The sequence below is a fragment of the Xiphophorus maculatus genome, chromosome 13 (genome assembly GCF_002775205.1).
Source record: "Xiphophorus maculatus strain JP 163 A chromosome 13, X_maculatus-5.0-male, whole genome shotgun sequence".
Lineage (NCBI taxonomy): Eukaryota > Metazoa > Chordata > Actinopteri > Cyprinodontiformes > Poeciliidae > Xiphophorus > Xiphophorus maculatus.
The window spans coordinates 7,575,186-7,592,981 of NC_036455.1; the positions used below are offsets into that span (position 1 = coordinate 7,575,186).

At 34.4% G+C, this 17,796-nt stretch overlaps 1 protein-coding gene across 3 annotated transcripts; it reads left to right on the forward strand.

Annotated features, from left to right (window-relative positions):
* Window positions 1-1,097: 1,097 nt before the first annotated feature.
* LOC111610432 (uncharacterized PE-PGRS family protein PE_PGRS3-like) lies at window positions 1,098-17,796 on the forward strand. 3 transcript variants are annotated; one of them, XM_023344647.1, is made up of 28 exons: window positions 1,098-1,147; window positions 1,715-1,779; window positions 1,877-1,948; window positions 3,734-3,772; window positions 4,208-4,252; window positions 5,719-5,778; window positions 7,093-7,128; window positions 7,654-7,677; window positions 7,883-8,161; window positions 8,265-8,306; window positions 8,598-8,627; window positions 9,370-9,429; window positions 10,047-10,091; window positions 10,729-10,779; window positions 10,859-10,951; window positions 11,866-11,982; window positions 12,081-12,134; window positions 12,648-12,674; window positions 12,761-12,799; window positions 13,527-13,598; window positions 14,417-14,458; window positions 14,541-14,567; window positions 14,646-14,708; window positions 14,859-14,924; window positions 15,013-15,048; window positions 15,209-15,244; window positions 16,263-16,307; window positions 17,137-17,796. In XM_023344647.1, the coding sequence occupies exons 1-28, from the start codon at window positions 1,137-1,139 to the stop codon at window positions 17,169-17,171; spliced, it is 1,611 nt and encodes a 536-aa protein (XP_023200415.1). In that variant the 5' UTR covers window positions 1,098-1,136; the 3' UTR covers window positions 17,172-17,796. The 3 variants fall into 3 exon arrangements, with proteins under 3 accessions (XP_023200415.1, XP_023200414.1, XP_023200416.1); XM_023344646.1 differs by having other exon boundaries at window positions 7,651-7,677; window positions 17,137-17,795; XM_023344648.1 differs by lacking the exon at window positions 3,734-3,772 and having other exon boundaries at window positions 7,651-7,677; window positions 17,137-17,795.

Below are 17,796 nucleotides of genomic sequence, written 5' to 3' on the forward strand. Positions count from 1 at the left end.
AAAGTCACAAAACAACAAGCTCTTCAACGTGTGTAATCTTTTCCTTTTTGAATAGTTTATCGTTCATTTAACTTCATTTCTTCTTGAAAAAATACACGTGACAGTAAACTTGATGTATTTAATTTAATGAGGTTGATATGATATTCAGTATATAACTTTAATAAAGTAGGCAACTGCTGCAGCGTTGTTTAGAGCACTTTCCCTACGATGATGACCAGATGGTAAAATGACTTTAAGCCGCCTCTTGTCTTGGTGGGTAAAATATACCCCAATATGTTTGCTAGCATAAACATATTGTATGATATGACACATAGTTGGTGCAAAAATTTTATTTTATAACTAAAAAAAAGCCAAAACTGAAAAAGTTTAGGCAGTAAACCTGGCTACAAGTTTGATGGAGCATTCTGAATCTAATCTCATCACTTTCCTAAACTGATGGCCTAAATTACTTTTTGCCAAAAGGGATTTTAGCGACAAATATTACCACCTCTTTCCGTCCAAAAGACGTTTTAGGCTCAGAAAAATAACTCTTGGTAAAAATAAAATAAAGAAGGTTTAGGATAGGAATGTCACATGACCTTAACAGCTGTTAGGTTTCTCTCAAAGATTGAAAACAAATCCATCTCTTTATAAAACAGATTTTTTTTCTCCCTTTCACATGTAGATAAACACCAACAGTTTTCACAATGTAAATTGTTAAAGATTGTTTAAGTGGGACTAATTTGCCTTAAGTGTCCTTGGATATTTTAATTTTTAACAAAAACAAAGAATTAGCATGTCTAAGGAGAGTTCCCCTTCTGATTGTTAGAGGTCACTTGCCCAGGTGAACTCTACCCCTACCCCCAGTGCATGATGGGAAGTCCTTCAGTTTAGCTTGGACAAAATCTGAACATTTAGCATGAATGAAAACGCGACACAAACAGAGTAGAAGCAGCAGAATGAGGAAGGAGACGGATCGATTTGTACTGTAGCCGTTTCCGGGGCATGAAGTTTGTGTTTGCTGTTTGTAGTTTTTAGGGGTAGCGTGGTCAGCCCCTCCCCTCGGTGTCTGTGTATAAATTTGAGGGTTTGAAGGAGGGGCTGCAGCTCTTCAGCTTCATCTCTTTAGTTCAACAGAAAAAGTGTCAGACAGCAGCATGCTGCCACCGTGAGTAACGCTGATTATCCTGAGATTTATTCACATTTATGCCACTGGTTTTGTGTTGTCATTTACTGGATGAACTGATCTTTATTGTGCTGATTTGTCTTTATAATATTGATCTTTAGCACTTTTTTTAAATAAGAAATTTGCTTTTATATTACTGATTACAAAAATAAGTCTGTCATTCTGGGTTATTGGTGTATTTTTTGTTGTAATATTCATCCTGTTTATACAACAAAATAAATGTTTTTATATTAGAGTTGTGATCAATTTTATTTATTTTATTATTTTTATACATATAATTACTTATTTATAGTGCATCTAGTTAAAAGGCAGCAATATTTGAATATTTTTTCTCCTTTTTGTAATTAATCAGACTATTAATCAGATTGTGTTTAATGAGTAATAGATTTTTTAAAGGAAAATTTGTCATAATTTTAAAGCAGATTATTAATATTTTCTTTATATTCATTATTTTTTACTCCTGTAAAAAAAAATAAGAAAAATTCTTTTAAAATCTGCTTTATTCCCTAATAATGAATATTCCACTCATCTGTTTTATTTAAAAAAAAGAAACCTACTGATCGTGTCGATAGTCATCCTTCTGGCAACTACAGCATCTACGGCGCCTGTGGAGGGTAAAAAAAATGAAAAATATGAGATTAATTTTGTTTTACTTTTTATATTCTGGCTTCTGCAGCTGGTGGACATGAGAGTTTGTGTTGTGTCTTCCAGAGAAGGAGGTGGAGGAGGTGGAAACGGAGGCCACAGAGATGCTGGAGGGGGAGGTGTCTGAGGAGGAGGAGGGTAGGGCTGTGCCTGAGAAAAAAGAATCAAATAATTTCACTAAAAAACAAAAGGTCAAATTAATCTTAATCTGATGAACAAATAATAACCACAAAACTAAACTGATCATAATTTTTTTTGAAACCTTTTGCTTCATGATAATGTGTTAATGAAAAACACTTGAAAAAGCGTTAAACCGTGTGAAAAACTGATCAAACATCAAACCTCTAACTTCACCAACATCCATTTATGACATGTTAACTCTTTACCTTCGATACCAATAATAACCCAAACTAACAACAGCTTTATTGTGCTTTTATTTTAATCAACCCATCAAAATATTTTTAGATTTAGAAGAATATAGACATATTTTTTTAGAGAAGGAAGATCAAGCCATCTTGAAAAATGGTATTGTTGCAGTTTAAATGTTTTTTCAGTTCATTCCAGAGGGGAAACTAAATATTTTTGGTCTGTTTGATATTTCAAAGGGAGATTAAATAATTTAAAACACCAAAACTTAGTTAATAGCTTCATCAACAGATGTTTCTTTGCATCTTTGTTTTCTACATCAGAACCGTAAGGATACAATGTTTTTTCTTTAACTCTACAACCTTCATCCTATAACAGATAAAAGTTGTGTCATTATACCAGACAGAGATGTTCAGTAGAAAGAAAACCACTTTACTGTGCAGCTTTTCAAATACATGTCATCATACCAACCGAGTATTAAAAAGATATTTTTTGTCAAAGTGCTGAAAACTGAGCCAGGATTTGTCAGGATAGCAATATTTTTATGGTTTGTTTGGTTTGTTTAGAGATGTTTTCTCTTGCAGATACAGTTTTCATGTGTTTCATTTGTTGGCTTTTTCTCCAGATAACAAATATTCAACCATTTGAAAATTATAATATTACAGCCTCACTTCACTAAACCGTGTAGTTTAAACCCCAACAACACAGACACAACAGCATGTTTTATTTACAAACCCAATCCAGACATTTGTTATCAAAAAGTTCTTTTTTTCAGGAACTAAATTCACTTAATGAAACACCTCATATAGATTCATATAGATTAATTACACAAACCTATGTTTGCAAGTCTTTATTTCTTTTATTTATGACGATTTTCTCCCTGCAGGTCATGAAAACACGACACTTAAGATCAGAATATTTTGTCCCACTAACAGCCTAAGCTTAAAGGTTATTTTCAAAAGGTATTTTTAATTTGACAAACAAGCCTCATCAGAATCCATTTTCTAACATTATTGGACATAAATATGTGTATTTTAGTGACTGGGCAAAGTTACTGCAACATTTCACATCATTTTTTTATGTTTTAAAACATTTCTGCACTGTTTTCAAGAATAATTTCCACAAAAGGGCGAAGATCATCTCAGAAAAATTAAATTTTTATGGCAAAAAAGCCTTAAAATCTTCAAGTTGATGTGTACATAACAGTTATTTGCAGTCTGCAGGGGTAAAATAAAGTTTTGCTTCCTGCCCAGGGGCCCAGATTTTCCTACAACCGGCTCTGCTGGTATGAAGACTGAAGTGGAACAGATTGTGCTATTAAACAGAACAAAATGAAATTTTAAAAAAGTCATAAAATTACAAACTTGATGCAAATGAATTCCAGCCAAACGGAATAAAAAATAATAATAACTCAATAAATATTAAAACATTAAACATCCTACAAAGACCAGACAGAGAGAAGAGACGTTCCTGGCGTGTTTCTCGTCTGAATCTATAAAAATGATGTTAAACCTTTTTTAATTAGAAAAATAAATGTTGGATTTTTCTTCTTTTCAGATGATGATGATGACTCCAAGAGTCAGGATAATATTGATGGTGAGCAGATAAAACATCATGACCTTTACATATAAACCTTCATAAACAAAAATATAAATTGAAGGTCAAACCTCTGAAATTTATTTTTAAACTAATTATTTCATAAAAATTTGAGGTTACTCCTCACATTACCAGACGATTTTAGTGTAATTTAAGCCATAAACCTACATTCTTCTTATTGGAATTTCATTTTTTTTTTAAATAAAGAAACTAATAACCATTTTCCCCCTTAGAAAGCGAGCAAATCTGAAAGCCTTTTCTGGATATTTTACTGAGTTTGCATTTAAACTCAGTGTTGTCCTGCAGGATTCCTTTTCAGATTTTAATGCCACGGATCCTCGGTGTTTTTAATAACCCCAGACTTTCTTTCACCTGCTGGAGACAGAAGGTTTATTCATGCCGAACACCTGATCCCCTCTCCTCCTCCTCCTGCAGGAGCTCAGCAGACCACCGTGTCGGCAGCGGCAGCCGGAGGTTCAGGTGAGTCAGACCCGATCGGGTTTTCCCTCCTGAACAGTCTGCTTGTTTCCAGTTTGGTTTCATATTTAATCCAGATTAACTGGCTGGTATTCTGACCAGGATTAACCTGATTCACATCCGGAAAATAGTTCCACGATTGTGGCAGGATGACTTTGTTAGAGCCATTAGCGCCACCTGCTGTCAAAGATCAGAATTACAGGTAAAATCTTAAAGTTAAAAAAATCTCCATTGATCATTTCTGGTTAAATGTATGCAAAGAAAACTACATATTCCAAATAGTAAATACAAATTAAATCATTTCAAAAATATTTTACATTTACAAACTGATTGCAGCCTACAGAAAAATGGGATCAATTACAAAAATATTTTTCTTACATTTTCTTCAGAAACATGTTTCACAGATTAAACCTCCGTGTTTTACTTAATCTAGGTTTGTTCATCTTTTTACAACTTTAAATTTCTTCACATTTTCTCACATCTTTGGAAAAAAAAACTTTTAATACATTTTACTGGGATTTGTGGTGAAAAGCCAAATCAAATCAATCTCTTCATTGAAGAGAAACAGAAGAAAAAAAAATACATACTTTATAATTTCCTTTAAAAATCAGAAGATTTTGACAAGCATTAGTATTCAACAACAAGCCATTTTTTTATAAACTTCAAAATGTGTTTAGTCTAAAATTATCTAGTTTAATTTTGACCAGTCAAATAGTTTAGATTTTTAAACCAGAGCTCAAAGACATCTAAAATAGTTATTTATCACGTCTCCGGGTGTGGAGCTATGCTGCCCGTAGTTTTATACTGATGATCAGTTTATTCTTTATAAAGAAATGTTTTTCACTGGGAATAAGGCTTTAGTTTTAAAGTGTGTTCATTTTAATTAAAAAACTGCAAGTCTTTTTCATTTCTAAAAATTGTTTTTTAACAGGACTTTGCTAAGAAACTAAAATTGTAACTGAAAGGTAAAAATCTTTGAACTCATAATCTCAAGTAAAGAACTTGTTTTGGGTTTTTTCAAAGCTATTTCCTCAAATATTCAACATATGAGCGGTGAGTTTACCCTTTGTAAACAACTTTAAAACACAAGCAAGTCTTTTCTTCAAGTTGCATGCATGACACGACAGAAAAATTAAACGACCCAATGTCTTCGAACATGTTGAATTTGAGCTATTTGTGCATAAAATATTGATTTTAACATCTGCTCTTATGAACACTGGCATCTAGTTTGTGCACATTATATGTGAATAATACATTCTGATTCTAATATAATCTCAAGTTACTGCTATTGTTTTTAGACAATAGATTTCATCTCTCTTGAAGCCCATAAATTTTCTGCTAAAGAAAAAAACACTTTTTTCAAATGTAATATTCTAGTACTTAAAGTTATTGTGATTTTAAAAGATGTATGTTTATGTATGTCAAAAAGTCACTTGTTTCTGTTTATGTAATGACGGACATTTTGTCAGTTTCCAGTGGTCATTCTCCAGAGATGGGGTCTCATGTAGGGGCAGCAGGAAGCTCTGCAGGTAAATAAGTTCATGTTTTTCTTTTCTCAATTTGGATTGCAGCGCACAGCTGCCTTGGTAAAGTTATTTTTTCATGTTGTTATTGGGGTTAGTAGTTATCATCATAAATGGTTTACTTGTGTTTGGTTGATATTTTCCTGGTTATTTGGAGATATTTGGTGAGTTATTAATTGGATTTTAGTTGATAAACTTCACACAGGTTGTTGGTATACCATGTAGTTTGTTGGTCTCGGTTCATGTTTGATGGCGATCATCAGTTTTTGGTGTGCTTGGCAGTCAACATCACTGAAGTTTGATACATAGCTTCAGGGCCGGCCCAAGGCACAAGCAAACTAAGCAGCCGCTTAGGGCCCCAAGGCCACTAAGGGGCCCCCTCAGTGGAGCAAATTTGTTTTTTTGTAATAATTTCTATGTCATTATAATATCAAAAACACACAATTTCACTATGAAGTGGTTTGTTTTTACAATAAAATATATTTGATAATGTATGAAGAAATCATTATTTTATGTACATATTGTTAACTGTAAACGTTCAGACCTGAGCTGGTGGGTCGGTCTGCCAGTCAAACCTCTCACTGCAGAGCAGAAGAGGACGGAGGCTGATTTTTAAACCTTTGCTGATGAAGATAAGATTAGGGGATAAGATCAGCTTCACATGTATTAGCCAATCACGATTCCCCAAAATTAAGGAAATCGGCGCCCAGAAATCAACTGGTCGATAAATCAGTTGGCCAATAAATGCATCCTACATTATATATGTATATAATGTAAACAGTACTGCCAGAGATGCAATAAGTTTATAGCAGGTGTGTGAATGATCTAATGATCGGGCTGCTGATTGCAGCCAGTCCACATTGTTACCAGAACTAGAGGGCCCCAAAATCACATTTTGCTTAGGGCCCCATGGAGTTTTGGGCCGGCTCTGCATAGCTTAAGCCAAATGTTTGATCAGGATTTAGTTGAAATTCGTTGTTATAGTGGACACATAGTTTTCTGTTTAATGTAACTCCAATTTATTTACAAATTTACCAATTTGCCGATTTTATTTTTGTAGGGTGTTTCTGAAATAGTCAAATTCAGCTTCTGAAGCTGAAATATCTAGATGTAATGCTACTAGACATGCTAGCTTGTGTTCACAAACAGATAATCCAGGAGGCGCCACTGATTTTCATTGGTGCTGATCGGTCGGGAGCCAAAAGTGGACTGTAAATGGTAGCAATGTGCTTTTGCTAAGACAGATTCCACTGTACATTTTAATGAATGTTAAGGTATGTTTGGTGTTTTAATCTAAAAGTGTATTTTCTTGTTTTTCAGGTCACGGAGGTGATCTCTCCTCTGTCGACTTAGCAGGTAATTTCTACATTCTGCTTCATCTGTCAGCCATGTTTCTTGAGTCAGAAAACCAAAACAAACCACCTGCTAGTGGCGTGTATCACTGCATCTTTATGGCTGATTGAAAAATAGGATGGAAAAAGTATGGCAAGATGGACTTTATTAAGTTTTACTTTCCATAAGCAAACTTTTAATTTGTTCAGTTTAGAGTTTCAGGAGGTACAGGTAACATTGATGTGACATCGATTCTTACATTTCTGTCTCACAAAATAAATGTGCTTCCACTACATCTTACTGCTGTTGTTGCGAGGAGCGGCCATTTTGAAACACAAAAGTCAGAATCTCCCATTTCCGAATGCAACTGGAGCACAACATTAGCCAGCGTGTTGTTTTAAAATCTGGCGGTCCTTGAACAGCTGGAGCTAATGTTGTAATACCCGCAGCCACCAAAAGGGGCGCTGCAACAACAACAGAGGCACCAATGGCTACATAATATGAAACTCTAATTGAAATGTTTTTTATGTGTATTTTTTTGTACAGCAGCTGGACATCCAAGCAGCTCCTCAGGTAAACAAAATTCACCGTTTCAGTTCATAAAAATAATAAATAATATAAAGATGGCTGCTCACTAAATAAAATTTTTCTGTGCAAATCAATTATAAAACATTTCAAATTCTGCTGTTCATTTAAAATCTGACTGAACTTATTCAGTATTATTTTACTCAACATTTTGACCAGAAAACCTGTTATTGTTCCGCTTCTGATCGCCCAGGTTCTGAAGGCTCCACGGGTTCTGCAGCCTCTGTAGGATCTGCAGGATCTGCAGGTTTTGTGGACTCAGCAGGATCTGCAGGTTCTCCAGGGTCTGTAGGCTCCATGGGTTTTGCAGGTTCTGTAGATTCTGCAGGCTCTCCAGGTTCTGCAGGCTCTGTAGATTTGGGAGGATCTCCTGGTTCTGTAGGTTCTGCAGCTATTTTAGACTCAGGAGGATCTCCAGGTTCTGTAGCAGCTGAAATCTCTGGTGTTTCTGCAGGTCAAACTCACCCAGCAGGTAATCAAGAGAGTATATCTGAGTTAAAGCAGGATCATATGAATAAATGTGCTGGTGTGAATCAAGTGCAACTGTTCAATGAAAGTAATTTTTGTTCTTTTAGGATCCGAGCGCCTACCAAGTCCATCTAAAACAGACATGAACGGTAAAATATCCAATCATTAATGTCAGTCGGCTCACTTTTAGTCCAGAGCAATTCGATGTATGTGGAAATCTGCCATTGGTAGAATAATTTAAGGAGTTAGCCAAGCAGGAGTCTACAACTTTAAATTTCAACATGATAAAAAGAAAAACATCTAAAATGAACTTTAATTAATTTTTTACCCACTAACTCCTATTAGCCCAATAGATTATTACATTTAGCAGCAGAGCAGGAATAAAACTGACTTTTCAACATGTGAGTTTCCCTGCTGTAAAAGCTTTGTTTCTGTTTCAGGTCCTGGTGGGATAGACTCAGAGAATAATGGTGAATTTACTTAAAATTACTTAAAATATGTTGCATCATATAGTATAGTTGATTACATATACATATCATTGGTTTCATATGGGAAAATAATGTAAATCACTGGAACTACTAAAAATGCTGGGAATCTTTTAAGGCTAATTTAAACCCTTAAACTACAGTGTGTAACTTTTATTTAATTTTTTTTAAAATGTTGTTTTTTTTTACATATTTGTTAAAACTTTGTTGCTACAGTATAATATGAAACATAATCTATGACAATCAAACTCTTTGGCTTTCTCCCAGTGCTCCCAGTAATAACAGCCGAAAAACACAGCTTGGTCTGAAACAGCCAATCAAAACCAGGAGGAGGGTCTTAGGGCTGTCAATCACTCTAGTGTATGCTCTGTTCCCACTCTCCACTTGCTCTCTGCTGCACTACAATTAGCACAGTCTGACTCAGTTTTTATCGAATGACGAATGATAACTCGTCTCTCCTCCATTAACACATTGAGCAGCATATGCATGAAGTTGATTGGCAGCGCTAAGCCCCTTCTCCTGGCTCTGATTGGTTGACGGAGAGTGTTGCATTTCTTCAGACAGATGTAGGGTGAAGATGGAGGAGCTCAGTGTTTTCACAGACCATCTGTCTCATTCTGTCACGACAAAGTGACAATTTTACCAAATATGTAAAAAACAGAATTTTTTAAAAAAAGTTACAAACTTCAGCTTCAAAATCAGTTGAGTTAGTTGTTGTTATTTACAGGTAATGGACAGAAGCTGCTGAACGGTGGAGGAGGTGGAGCCGGGGTCGACAGTCACACTGGTGAGCAGAAGGTGGAAAAAAAAAACTTAAGATCAGCGAAATTTGACTAATTCAAGGAAGACTGAATTTCTCAAAATCAATTTTTCAAAGCAGTGAAAACTATTAGACCTCAAGCCAAAACAAAAGCCTTAACAGCTTCTACTGTCATTTTATTCCCCTTTGGAAATATCCAGGTCTAGACATATAGTTTATTTTATGACAGAGAGATTTTATGTTCTCTGTTGAAAAACAAAATGTCTCCCATATGTATTCAGATAATCGAATTTATTAATCCAGGCGACTTGAACATAACATGACTTGTTGTTTGAATGTCTGAAGATTTGAACCAACAAAGTTCAGAACTGGAAAAAAAATTATTATTCACCTACTTTAGGACTAAAAACCCCCCAAAAATTATCAAAACAAAATGAAGTAAAGCAAAGAGTTCCTCCACTCAGCAACAGAAACCAGATGAGAAAACTTCTATGTACTATTAAAACGTTGAAAAAAGGAGATACAATCCATGATTACTGTCCAGTTCTGAGAACATCCACTCTCTGAAACCAATTAGTTCACTTTTTTTGCTTTAACATCATTTTCATATTTGCATAAAACATTCAAATGTTGTGTTTCATCAGGAATCGTCAATCCGTCCAGTCATGACTTCCTGCTCAACCTCATGGGTACGTTTGTCTGATCCATTAGTTCAATTTGCCTGAAGATTAAAATATTAAAAACTCATTATAAAGACAAAAAACACAGATTCATTTGGAAATTCAAAGTTAACAGGATTTGTTTTTCAAACACACCTTTGTATTTCTAACAGGGAAAATACTACAGTTGATCAATTTTCAAAAATAACATAAAACAGCTTAATATAGCGGATGGTGAAATAAATGTTAAAAGATTCAAAGAGAGCTAGTGATAAATGTTTATTAAATGTTCAGATGGTGATTTATGCCTAGTTTACAGCAATGCAGAATTAGAGTTTTATAAAGGGACGGCTTTGTTTTCAATATTTGAGAAAAACCAAATGGCTGTTCAGGTCACGTGACGTTTGTACTTTGAGACTTAATGGCCTAAATCTTTTTCTTTTTATCATTATTTACCTAAATCATATTTTGTAAAGCCGTTATGTTGTGATTTTAATTTAAAAATGTTTATATCATTTCTTTTAGAGGCTTGAGACTAATGATTTGATATGAACTTGAAAATTATTTGTGAAGAACTTTAAAAAGGCTGAACATGTTTCTACACAAATACTTTACTGCAATTCCTGTTATGTTAACTTCAGTATGTTGTTGATTATTGTGTTTTCAGGTGGTGGTTTGGTGGATCCTTTCAGTTCAGATGCTCACTTAAATATTCCAGGTCTGATCTCTCAGATTTACCACTGAAGAAGAAGATACTAGAACTCTGAAACTCTGAAACTTGTGTTTTCTTCTGGCAGCTCACTTGACCGCACCGCCTCACCATGAGTTCTCAGGCCCTGGAGAGACAGCAGCGCCACCTGGTGGACAGAACATCCCAGGCTCGCCTGCAGGTAGTAATTTCTCCTACAGTTCAGCTTAGATTTTATTTTAGAGTTGGGCTGGATAATATGGCTGAAAAACTTCTCACAATATAAGCGCTTCATATCAGTCGATGTTGATAGTTGTCAATATTGATAATTATTGATTAGTTTTTTTGTTTTAAATATTGCCAAACCTGTGGCGTGATCTTTCCTCCTTTCCACGGTTTTCACTTCATGCCATTGTTTTTTTATTTTTAAGTTTTGAGGCAAAGTGGCAAAACCTGAAACTGCTGCTGCGCCAGTTACTCAACAGGTTGTTGCTAGGTAACCAATGAGTGAGTTTTTACTTTTTAATTGACACCGCCTACTCAGATTTGGGCACTGACTAGTTACATTTACTCAGTTACTTTTACTTAAATTTTTTAAAATGTACTTCCAGGACTATCTTTACTACTCTGTACTTTTTACCTGCACTAAAGTAATTTAATATGAATTATTTCTACTCCCACTTGAGTAAAATTTCTGGCTTTTCTACCCGTTGACTGAAAAACAAACATGTTTTAACCAAAAATTCACCAGACACAGACATGCCTGCAGGTTTTGTTAAAGTTTTTTATTGGAAGAAACTGATTTGGAAAAAAAATATATCTTGCCTGATTATTATTTTTTGCTACTTATATTAATTATTGTCATTTTTGTCCTTAAAATACCAAAATTTCCACTTAATTTTTTTATTTGGTCCATCTCTTAATGGACCAAATATTCCTGTGCAGTTATTGATCGGAGTTCAGTGAATCTTCTATTGAATATTGTATCTCATGTACGATGTACGGATATTGATTACGTGTCTATTTTAAAATATATTGATACTCATTCATTGTCCAGCCTTATGTTAGAGTAAAACAAATATCTTTTTACGTTCTTCATGTTTCCTGGTGGTAAAGATTCTTCATATCACGCTGTGGGAAGGGTTGACCAATCAGGCGCAGGCGGCACTTCGCTGACATCCGGATCTGACCAATCACTGGCCAGGCCTTTCCCGGGTTTCTCTCATTCTGCAGGTAAGTGGAGGAAAAGATGTTTGGGGTGGAAACCCCGGAAGAACCCGCAGATGTTTCTTAAAGAAAAATAAGAGCCTGTTTTTGCTCAATATGTTCAGTTTCCTCAACATCTTTAATAGACAATGGCAACGGAGATCACCAGCAGCAGACAAGTAAGAGATTTACTTCTGTTTCTGTTACCATCATTATTTGATGTTATTTTATATTATGTAATTAATTGGTAAGTCATTCTGTTCTGTTGTTATGTATAACTTGTTCTGTTATTTAGTTTGTAATAATTTTATGGATCATAACTTATTTGTCGGTTCTTTAGCAAATTAAATTGAACCAATATATCCATGTCACATGTTTTTAATTACAAATTTATGATAATTACTGATTTGTGAACTGATAAATTTCATTAAATTGAGGTAAAGGGTAGGATTAATAAAGTGTTAACTTCTTCCAGAAAAGCAGTGGCAAGCTAATTATTTTGTTAGTTAATGTATGCACATGTTTTCTGTTTTCCTACTGGTTATTAGCTTTCTTTGGTTTTAAAAAACAGTTTGAAATAAATAAATACTAAAACTGTACATGCTTACATCTGTAGGGTCGCTGCAGTAATCAAGTGCTGCTTTAATGACTTGTATCTTTCACTTCTCTGACTTTTCTATTTGTCTCCTCAGATGGAGAAGAATCCCCTGACAATAATGGTAAAATTGTGCTGTTTTTTATTTTCTTTTGGTGCTTGGCTGCTTACTACAGAAACCCAGATAGTAAATATGATTTTTATTTTCAGGAAACGGTAGACAGACTGTGCTGACAGACATGAACGGAGGTAAATTATTAAATCCTTCTCTTATGTTTCATTTTTACACCCACAACTTATGGTCAGGGTAAGAAAAAATGTCAATTTTAAAGTTTTGGTTTCAATAATAAAGTAATAAAATTATGGGAAGACATTTGTGTGAGAATAAAGTCAAAATATGACCAAAATAAAGTCGTAAATTAATGAGAACTTCGATACATACATCTGCAGTAAAATTACAAATATTGAGCATCTTGTTAAGTTACACTTTGATATTTTGTTATAGAAATAAGGAATTATCAGCGGTAGTTTAAATATAAAATCAGTGGCCAGCTGCTACTGACAATAATCTGACGCTGATGTGTTTATTATGACTTTATTCCGGTAAATTTACAACTGTATATACTGGGGAGTCCAGATCTCAGTTTTCTGCAATTTAGGATATGGTAATACAAATATGTTCCAACCATGATATAATATAATATATTCCAAACGTAATCAGAATCGGCTGCACACAAACAAGGAATTTGAATTTGGTTCCACTTTGTTCTCAATGTAGACAATTTAAACTTAGAAATATGAAATATTATAGAATAAACTATATTTTTAATATTACATAAAACTAGAAGGCTTTACTGAATATATGTACATACAGTGCTTTTACAGAAGACCAGATCAATGCAAATATGCAATTATCTGTATGATTTATTTAGAAGATTTTCATTTAATTCCTGTTAGTTTTGTGTCTCTTTTGCAGGAGTGACAGAAAGAATGGTTTCTCTCCATGATGTTAACACTCAGAGCCTGCAAATGCAAACTGATCTCACAGGTAAAACTGCTGGTTCATTCATATCTGAACGCTGTTGGTTAAAGCAAACTAAAGAGGTTGGATCTCTGGTCAACATTAGTAAATAAATTCAGCCTGAATCTCTTCTGATAGCATCAACACTTCATTTTACAAATTGATAAAAACTCAGCAGGACGATTGTCAGCTTTATTCATCATATTTTTATTTGATACAAATATGTAGCTACATCTGTAGCTACATATTGTTTTTTAATAGTTGTATTTTGTGTATGATTTATAAGTTATCCTCCAAGGATTACTGTTTAAGTAATTTTAAAAAAGCCTTAAAAATGATTAATGATCTATAATTAAACCAGTTTTGTTTGTGACCATCCTTTATTTTTAGAATGACTTCCTTCATTCATTTAATTTTTTAACCAGGTTTATCTTACTGAGATCTCACGTCTGTTGGAACGGAAACATGTTTGACGCTGTATTAGGCCATTGGAGATAGAAAAAAAGTAGAGTAAAAAGAGTAAATTTCAGTAAATTTCTAGAAAAAAACAAGGAAATTTTGAGATTGATGTCAAAAACTTTCTAAAACAATGGAAATTTCTGAGTTTCAAAAGTTTAAAATTTTCTTTAAAAAAAACAAAAAAAGAGAGAAATTTTTAGATTAATCTCAGAATTTCTATAGAAAAAAATTGGAAATTTCTGTGTTTGAAAAGTTTAAAATTTGCTAGAAAAATCTGAAATTTTGAGATTCGTCGCAGAAATTTTCCATAAAAAAAACATGAAAATTTGAGTTTAAAAAGTCAAACATTTTCTATTATAATAATGAAACAAAACTTTTGCCTGCAGGTGGAACAGAGTCTGTCACCCGTCTTCATGTTGACTTCTTAAGTAAGTTTCACCAAGATATGAGTCAAGCAGATAATTCCTAAACCTCATTGATAAAACTGAATATTTTTATGTTCTGATCCAGATTCAGGTCTCGGCCGTGATGTCACAGGTACAGATTGGTGCGACAACATAATAAGACACAGCGATTGATTGACTTTTCATTTTATGTTGAATAATTTTGTTGCAGAGTTGTCTCCCATCACTTTGAGCATAGAACCTGCAGCTGCCGTCACCAACACGCTGAGCCCAGGTACACCTGTCCGTTCACACACCTGTCTGTTCACACAGCTGTCTCTTCACACACCTGTCTCTTCACACACCTGTCTGTTCACACAGCTGTCTCTTCACACACCTGTCTCTTCACACACCTGTCTGTTACTGCATCTCTTCCCTTTTCCAGTTTCAGGTGTTTATTCCAACACAGATCAGGTTACTGTGCCAGCAGACTCCACAGGTACAGACACAGGTAAGGATCTCAGCATTCAAGAATTGTTGCCATAGTATCAGAATCCAGGTCAAAGGTCAGTCATGACAGTAAACTGCCATTGTTTTAGTTACAGCACATCCAACAGGGACTCCATTTGACTCCAGTAAGTTGTGTTTATTTTTTTTGAAGGAAGGAGCTTTGGTAGTATGTTATTGTTTTGTGCCTTTCTTCAGCATATTTATGTGGATTTCTTTCTCTGCGTGGAAAAATAAATATATTTATATTTCAAGATCAATGTGTTGTTTTTGTTTGTTTGTTTTCAGGTCATCTAGCAGGGACAGATCACTCACAAATGGCTGGTAAGTTTAATATTAAAAATGCATCAATAGGAACTTCTTGGTCGATTTTAGATCTCTGTTTGGATTTTTTGGGGGTGGGGGTTTCATAAGGTTTTGACCAATCCGAGTAACCTTGCGATCTTTAAGATACCATTTAAAATCCTAACAGGCATTTATTTTACCATAGAGATATACCCGTTATGTTTTCCATTTTTTCCATTTTAACCATTTAAAGGGCAATTTGTGTACTAAATTCCATAGTTTTCTTATCAAAAAACAAATAATGTAAATGAAACATTTTGAACATTCATTTGTAATTAATGTTGCAAGACCTAAATATTGGTCTTTGATTGGCAGTGACATTCATTTTGATGCATCTTAATTTTTTTCTACAATGTTGAATTTAAAACCTTTCAGTAAAAAAAGGGTTGAAAACAAGCTACTTTTACTTCTTCTATTTTTATTGAAACATTTTATATTTGAACTAATTAAACCTGAAATATGCATATGAAGTATTAATTTGGGATTCAACCCATTTAAACGTCAGTATGTTTGCATAATCTTTTGTTTTTCAACTAACCTAAACATGTTTTTTATACACATCATTACCCAACATCAACAGTGATAAATACTTATTTCAGCAGCATTACTCCCTTGCAGAAAAGAGTGAAAAGTGTTAAAGTTGGTGCATAGCGCCATCTGGTGGGCAAATATAAAATTTAATAGTTGATTGGTAGTTTAAGTTTAGATAAATGTGGGATGAATAATGGCCTCTCTGTGTTATTCATACATTGGGACATTTATGCCGTTAGTAAGAAATGTGTCGGTTGTTGGGTAGCCATTTTGACCATTTCCAGTTCCAGCTCAGGATTAGGGGTAGATAGATCAAAATCCACAGTTCACAAGTAAATGTTCTGAGATCTTGAATTCTTTGTTTACAGGCTGAATAGCTGAGATGTTAGTTGTGTCTGTTAGTGTCTTAGATCAGTTGCTGAAAGCTTGTTTGTTCTCTTTTCTTGGTTGGGCTTGTCCTCTGCAGGTTCAGTCACTGAACAGTACAACCCATCTGGTCAGGGTCCTGAAGGTTAGTAACGCCTGTGTCACTTAATCTGGTCACCTTTGAACTCTGCTCTTTCACATTCACAAAGTATTCACACCCCTTGAGCCTCTTTACACATAATCAAACTGGATTGTACTTATTTATATAATAGGGAACACAGAGAATCAAAGAATCCTAATATACAGTTTATTTTTTGCATATATTACATTTCTGTCCTCACAAACGCTTTAAGCTGTAGAACATAATTTATATTTGTGTAGATATTAACTTGTTCACCAGCCCACTCTAATTAGTTATTAGCTTAGATTTATTGGATTTTATTTAGTGGAATGAGAGTATTTTTTATTTTTGTAAAGAATAGTCTACTTAACTGTTGTGTATTTCGTGTTGCTCTGTTATGCAAAATCCCAAGAAAATTGAAACTGGAAGGAGTTTTTTGATATGTGATTTTAAAAAGACACATTACTGATTATTCTTTAAAGTGTTATCATACCAGGTAAATTGAAATGATGTCATTTGTATTTAACATATGAACAAAAATCTCTCAACAGGTCATCAAAATTCACTCCTACATTTTACCTTTTAAGAAAAATTTTAATGTTTTCTTGTGAACCTCTTTAAAACTACTTGAAAAAGCAGAATAGAAAACATTGAGAATTTCTTTTCCTCTTCAATTCTTAACAGTTTTATTGGGCAGTTTTTGTTTTATGTTTGTGGTCATTTATTCGATCAACAACATGTCAGTTAACAGTTAGCTTCAGGCTCACCAAAGCTAAGTGATTATAAATGTTTGTGTTTTTATGCATCAGACTTTACAAGATTTTGTTTGACTGAAACTGTATATGTGTCTCAGGTGCTGAAAATGTGGAATTGGAGGATACCTGCTGACTTCCACATCAAGCCCCGCGTGCGGTTTATCCGTTTTCAAATTCCGTGTACCGACCAATCAGCATGGCCCAGGAATTCTGACTCCACCCACTAGTTGTAGACCCCGCCCCCAACAAATGAGAAATGTTCCCTTTTGTTGTTTAAATATTTAAAAAAACGAATGTTTGTGGACGTTTCAAAAGGTTTTCTTTTGTTTTAGACCATCTTTGGGTCTGCTCCTTTATCTACCACTGGGGCACGATCCGGCTAGACGTGAGGACGGAGGATTAAGTCGCGTCAATAATTACTGACGAGACAAGTGTGTGAAAATAAAGAAAAATGGTCATTTGCCAAGCTGGAATGCAACATGACGACTCATTACTTGCCTCGCATCTTTTTTAATGGCGTTTGAAAACTTGAGTCGCCACCAGCCGGTGGTGAAGAGCCACTTAAAGGGGAATTAAATTAATAAGAATAATTCAGGTGAATCTCGATCGTCTGATTGCGTATTAATGGCGTCAAACAGGATGTGGTTGTAAATTGTGGTTTTGAACTTCAACAATAAAAGCTTTGTCTATTTTGAACATCAAACTGTTGCCTTTTGTCCGACCACTGTACATGGAAGTGAAATAATCACTCGCTGTGC